The sequence below is a fragment of the Mus caroli genome, chromosome 5 (assembly GCF_900094665.2).
Source record: "Mus caroli chromosome 5, CAROLI_EIJ_v1.1, whole genome shotgun sequence".
NCBI classification, from domain to species: Eukaryota; Metazoa; Chordata; class Mammalia; order Rodentia; family Muridae; genus Mus; species Mus caroli.
The window spans coordinates 143158178-143163861 of record NC_034574.1 but is presented as its reverse complement, the minus strand read 5'-3'; the positions used below and the strand labels follow the sequence as shown (position 1 = coordinate 143163861).

Sequence of the window (5684 nt, the reverse complement as noted above, 5' to 3'; positions counted from 1 at the left end):
CAGCATGGAAGTGTAAGCCGAATAAACCCTTTCCTCCCCAACTTGCTTCTTGGTCATGATGTTTGTGCAGGAATAGAAACCCTGACTAAGACAGCTGGCCTCTGACCCTTTCAACTCCCTATAGAGCTGAGGGTGACCTTGAACTCCTGATTTTCATGCCTTCATCTACCGAGTGCCAGAACTACATCTACATTCCCCCATAGTCAGCTTCTAAACTCTTCCACCTCACAAAACTGAAAACAAAACCATTGAGCAGCATCTCTTCAGCATCTCTTCGTCCCCTTCTCCTCCGCCCCTAACGGTAGCCATTTCACTTTGACTCTGAGTTTGATTGCTCTGGGTACCTCGTCCCTTGCTACTAGGTAATATTTGTCATTTTGCAACTGGTTTGTTTTACTTAGCACAACATCTTCGGCCTCATACACGTGGTACCACTTCTGTCTCCTAAAAACCCCTTACAGGTGGCAACACCCTAATATTCCCACTCATGTTTCTCAGGCATCAGCATGAATTCCCTCTCTCCAAATACTATCCCATCGTCCCCTGCACCAATGTTCCCATGATGCTTCATGCTCCACCCATCATGCAAGAGCCGCACGATGAAGCACAGGACAGACTTTTTCAGGACAGACTTCTCTCTGTGGGCGTGTCCCCTGTGTTCTATTACAGTGTAGGCACAGAGCAGCCCTCAACACATTATTGTGAAGCGGGGTGATTTTCAACAAAACCGGGGATGCTCAGGGCAATGAGGGGTCCTTAACCCTGCTTCCTACCACGTGGTTTGTCTCTGGAGCTCTGCTGCCATCTTGTTCTTTGTTCTCTGGCCTGGTCCGCATTCTTCGCTATTCCTGTCCCCCCTTTACTCTGTGAGCATCCTTTCGGGCTGTCTGCTCACCTCCCTGGTACCATTCCTCAGGAAATGGTTCCGGTGCCTCACCTCACCCTGCTGAGCCAGGGAAGCAACATCTCCCAGACATCTTCCCACCGTTCTGTTTAAACTTTAAAGGGACCCCGGGCAACAAGCTCCTCAATGAGCTGCCCTAGCGCCAACCCTGGGGCAGCATCCTGCAGGCCGGTGAATGCCTGCTTCGCAATCATCTGCCACTTGCCCAAGGCATGCCCGTGTTTAGAGCAGGTAGAGTCTGTGTTTTCTTTTTATGTTCACAGAAAAGCCCAAGGCTTGGTGTCAGAGGAGAGATGCAGGAAAGCTAACGAATAGCGAGGCCCTCTTATTGCCTGACCACCGCTACTAGTGATTTAACTTCAGGTACGCAGCATGGCCTCCCAGAGCCTCAGTTTCCTTTTCTGTAGAGATCCCCATTGTCTCCAGAATGAGAGAAGAGCGGCTTGTCCTACCGGCTGCAGATGCATGCGGTCTTCCCCTTCCCCACCTGTGAGCTTTCTTGCTTTCTACGCATAGTCAAGCTACACACAGAAAACATGATTTGACTTTCAGAGAATCTGTTACATAAAGAATCTCTGCAGTAGATGCTTTCTAAAAGGACCCGGTGGTCTGAGCGACTCCATCAATACCCTCCCTGCAAATGCTCAACAGCCCTGTGAATGCTCCGCTTTCTCCCCAACTGGGACAGGTGCACGCTTAGCCAGAACCAGCTGTGATTGTTTTCCCACCCGCCCATGCCTCTTGGACACTTGATTGCGATTATAAATTTATCTCAACAAAGCAAAAATTACATTAATGTGAGAATAATGAGAGAAACAAAGAAGCCTTTGCTAGGGCTGAAGGCGCTCAGCTGGCAGATGATGGAGGACTGAGGATAAACGATGGTTTGGGGGAAATTCTAGAAATTGGGAAGAACACTGCTCTAACATGCTTTGCAGAGGTCTGCTTCACCTTCGTAAAAGCAGAAATCAAAGCTCATTTATGGTGCATTGGATGCCCAAAGACCAGTGAATGAATGTGCTGTGTTCATGTTGCAAATAGAAATGGCATGTTGATAGAATGTGTGTATTGTTTCTAATGCTTCCTGCCTTAAAAGGCATACTTGTTTGTTTGTTTGTTTTGGTTTTGGTTTTTTGGGTTTTTTTTTTTGTTTTTTTTTTTTGGTTTTTCAAGACAGGGTTTCTCAGCCAGGATAGCCCTCGCTGTCCTGGAACTCACTTTGTAGACCAGGCTGGCCTCGAACTCAGAAATCCGCCTGCCTCTGCCTCCCGAGTGATGGCATTAAGTGATGCCCGGCTGGCATACATTTTAAAATTTACTCAACAACCACTAGGGTTGATCCACTGCCCCCTCTGTCCTTCCCTGCATGCCTCTCCCTCTGCTCATTTCATCCATGCCCGGCAGTGGTGCACACCTTTAATCCCAGGACTTGGGAGGCAGAGGCAGGAGGATATCTGTGAGTTTGAGCCCAGCCTGATCTACAGAGTGAGATCCAGGACAGCCAACTCTACCTGTCTTGAAAACAAACAAACAAACAGGGCTCAAAGTTTGCAGCTGCTGGCCACCTTGCTAACTCAATAGTCCAGGGTGGAGATGCTAAAGGTGTCGGTGAATAGGGAAAGAACCTCCCCTTTCCAGACTCCAACTCACATCACACTCCAGTATGCCATCACATCTGCCATCTTACTGTATCCTGTACCTTCATGGAAGACCTCCAAGTATATAGAAAGGAAGTTGAAATGATTCATAGTCACGGTTGCTAAATTCCAGGTCTGTGTTGTTTTCCCATAAATTAGCTATTTGCCCTGGACAAACTTTGGACTTGTGGCTTCCAGACATCTTCTGGCCTGATACATCATAGTGAGTGGAGTTTCTGGGTTACAGACCCTTGAATTCTACAAGTACCACAGCATTTTATATTCACACCCCCCCCCCCAGACAGGGTTTCTCTGTATAGCCCTGGCTGTCCTGGAACTCACTTTGTAGACCAGGCTGGCCTCGAACTCAGAAATCCGCCTGCCTCTGCCTCCCAAGTGCTGGGACTAAAGGCGTGCGCCACTACTGCTCGGCCTGCATTTTATATTCTTAGCTTCTGGGACAGAGCTTGCTACATGTCTACCAGAAACCCTTTCCTACCCTCCTCTCCTTACACAGGGCCTTGGCTGTGGTCACGTGACTAGGTGCTGCCCCCTTAAGATGCAAGCAGGAGTAGGCAGACACTCCTAGAATATTCCAGAAAGCATGCTGAGCCATCTGGAAAGTACACACCCTGGATCCCCAACTCCCCATGCCCCTGTTTGTACTTTCAGGGGTGTAGATGGAAGGCAAGGGTTAGGTAGCTGTAGCTGTCTTTCCCGTTAGATAACTGTGCAGACGGAAATACAGGGACAGAAATACAGGGAAGGAACTTGGGCTCTTGGTGAACATGGTGAAGATGGAGCTGCCACTCATCCAGGCATTTATTTAACCTAAATTCTCTGGTGAGAGGAGCATTAGAGGACGTGGAAAGGGCTGTTTCTTTGGGTCTCTTGGTGGCCGAGACCTAGAGAAGAACATTCCGGGGAACTGGAGGAACTGGAACACTGCATCTCTAGAACCTCCCATGTCCCAGTGCATAGGGCCTGGAGTGCATATGGGGCTTTGAGGTAGTCTGGGATTTGTAGCTTTGGAGGCCTTGGGGCCTTCATCCTTACCCCAGATCCTCAGGAAGCCAGAAGGGCTATACAGGGTACCTGTGTGAGAGATGGTGAGGCAACAGTGCCTCGAGTGTTCCCAAGGCCAGCAACACCAGCCACAGAGCTGTCGGTACAGACAAACGGATGGGGCTTGGTCATAGGTGGTAGCCTGATAAAATGGGGGAGGGGTGTTAAATCGCATAGGTAAGATGCTCTTGTGTAGTGACCCAGTTACACTCACAGGCTGGGGGAAACAGATAACAGGTAGTAAATAGAGAGCTAGCAGACCTCAGCCAAGGACCACTGCATGCTTTGGGGGTGAGGGTGGGGGTGAGGGTGGGGGTGACCCCTTTGACCCGCCTGATTGTCCAGACTGACCTGCCATGGCAAAATGCAGCCCATTGGCTCTTATCTGCTTTCGCTTCTGCTTCAACAGTGAGACCTTCTGGGGAGGGAGGGTTAGGGGTCTTTTCAGCCTGGAGGAAGAACACAAAGATGTGAGACCAGAAGCCATGGTCACTCTGATAATAGGGACCAATAGCCAACAGTGGGGCATTTGGATTTTCCCTGTTAGAACAAGACTCAGGCTGGCTGAACTGGCCAGAAGACAAAACTTCCCATGGAGCCTTTGTGCCTTGCCCCAGTTCCAGGTGGTATGTGGCATTTTCCTGTGAGCTCTTCTTAGCATCTAGTCAACTCACTTGGACTATGGTTGTATGAAATCTCTTGGCATCTTGGAAGAGGCGCTATCAACATCCAGAGACAATGAACACATTAAGTTTTTCTCAAACAGAAAATAAAGACAAGCACATAGTTTTTAAGGCTGGAAAGGAACTTCTAGATTGCCTAAGACACCCTCTATTTCATAGCTCAGCGGGAGGGACTGTGGGAGATCACATGACAGTGAGTGAATTGGAGCTCTGGGTCCTCTCACAAACAGCCAGGAAACACCTTATTCTGCAACTTTACAATTTGGATTCCCGGTCCTAACACACCACGTAAGGGCTTGGAGTTTTGTTTTCTGTCCCTTTTATCTTAGAAGTAACGTTGTTGCGTTTTGAATGAGATGTCTCCCATAGTCTCGTTTCTATTACGGTTTCTGTAGCTGCAGCGAAACACTGAGACCAACACAAACTGGGGATGGATGAAAGGGTTTATTTGGCTTAGGATTCCATATCATATCAAAGGAAGTCAGGACAGGAACCCAAGCAGGGCAGGAACCTGGAGGCAGGGCCTGACATGTCAGAGGACATGGAGGGGTGCTGCTTCCAGGCTTGCTCCACATGGTTTGTCCAGCCTGCTTTCTTATAGACCCAGGACTACTAACCCGGGGGTGGCATCAGTCCTCAATCAATCACTAACTAAGAAAATGCCCTACAGGCAGATCTTATGAGGACAATTTGTGAATTGAAGCTCCCTCCTTTCAGATGCCTCTAGCTTGTGTCAATAAAACTAGCCAGGATGAGCTTGCCAGCCGTTCATTGAAAGCTCCTACTCTCTGTGCATAAATATTAAGTCTCCAAAAAAGGGGAAATGCTAATCATTCTTAATTTTTTTGAACTCCTCATTAAATTGAATATGATATCATTAGCTCTGCTCCAAGGGCAAATTCTTCAAATCCAATCTGGGTGAACCATGTGCTGCTAGTTTACAGAAAGAATTGCTGTCATAAACTCAAGCTGGCTCTTCCGTTTTTTGTGTGAAGACTGCCACACGTTTCCCCAAGGTCACAGTTTTGAGAGAACCATTGTTTGAGAACGTTCCTGTGGTCTACACCCTGTGTGGTCTGGAGCTCCTTAGGTGTGGTCGCTCATCATGACCTGTACAGTTTTGAATGTGTGCCACTACATACTGAGATGACGTGGTATAGTTTTCCCACAGTAGCAGTTTCTGTATGCAGTAGGCTGAAATATTTTGATGGACTGCTTAATTTTTGGATTTTTAAAAAGTTGTAGCCAGGCGGTGGTGGCGCACGCCTTTAATCCCAGCACTTGGAAGGCAGAGGCAGGGGGATTTCTGAGTTCGAGGCCAGCCTGGTCTACAAAGTGAGTTCCAGGACAGTCAGGGCTACACAGAGAAACCCTGTCTCGAAAAACCAAAAAAAA

The 5684-nt window shown here is 48.2% G+C and overlaps 1 protein-coding gene across 1 annotated transcript in view; it reads right to left on the bottom strand.

The window, feature by feature from the left end:
• Nucleotides 1–5684, bottom strand: part of LOC110295000 (WD repeat-containing protein 49-like) — an 83691-nt gene that overhangs the window by 2316 nt on the left and 75691 nt on the right. Inside the window, exon 21 of the mRNA XM_021163437.1 lies at nucleotides 3958–4055. Coding sequence (XP_021019096.1) covers nucleotides 3958–4055 — 98 coding nt within the window. The remainder of the gene's footprint in view (nucleotides 1–3957; nucleotides 4056–5684) is intronic.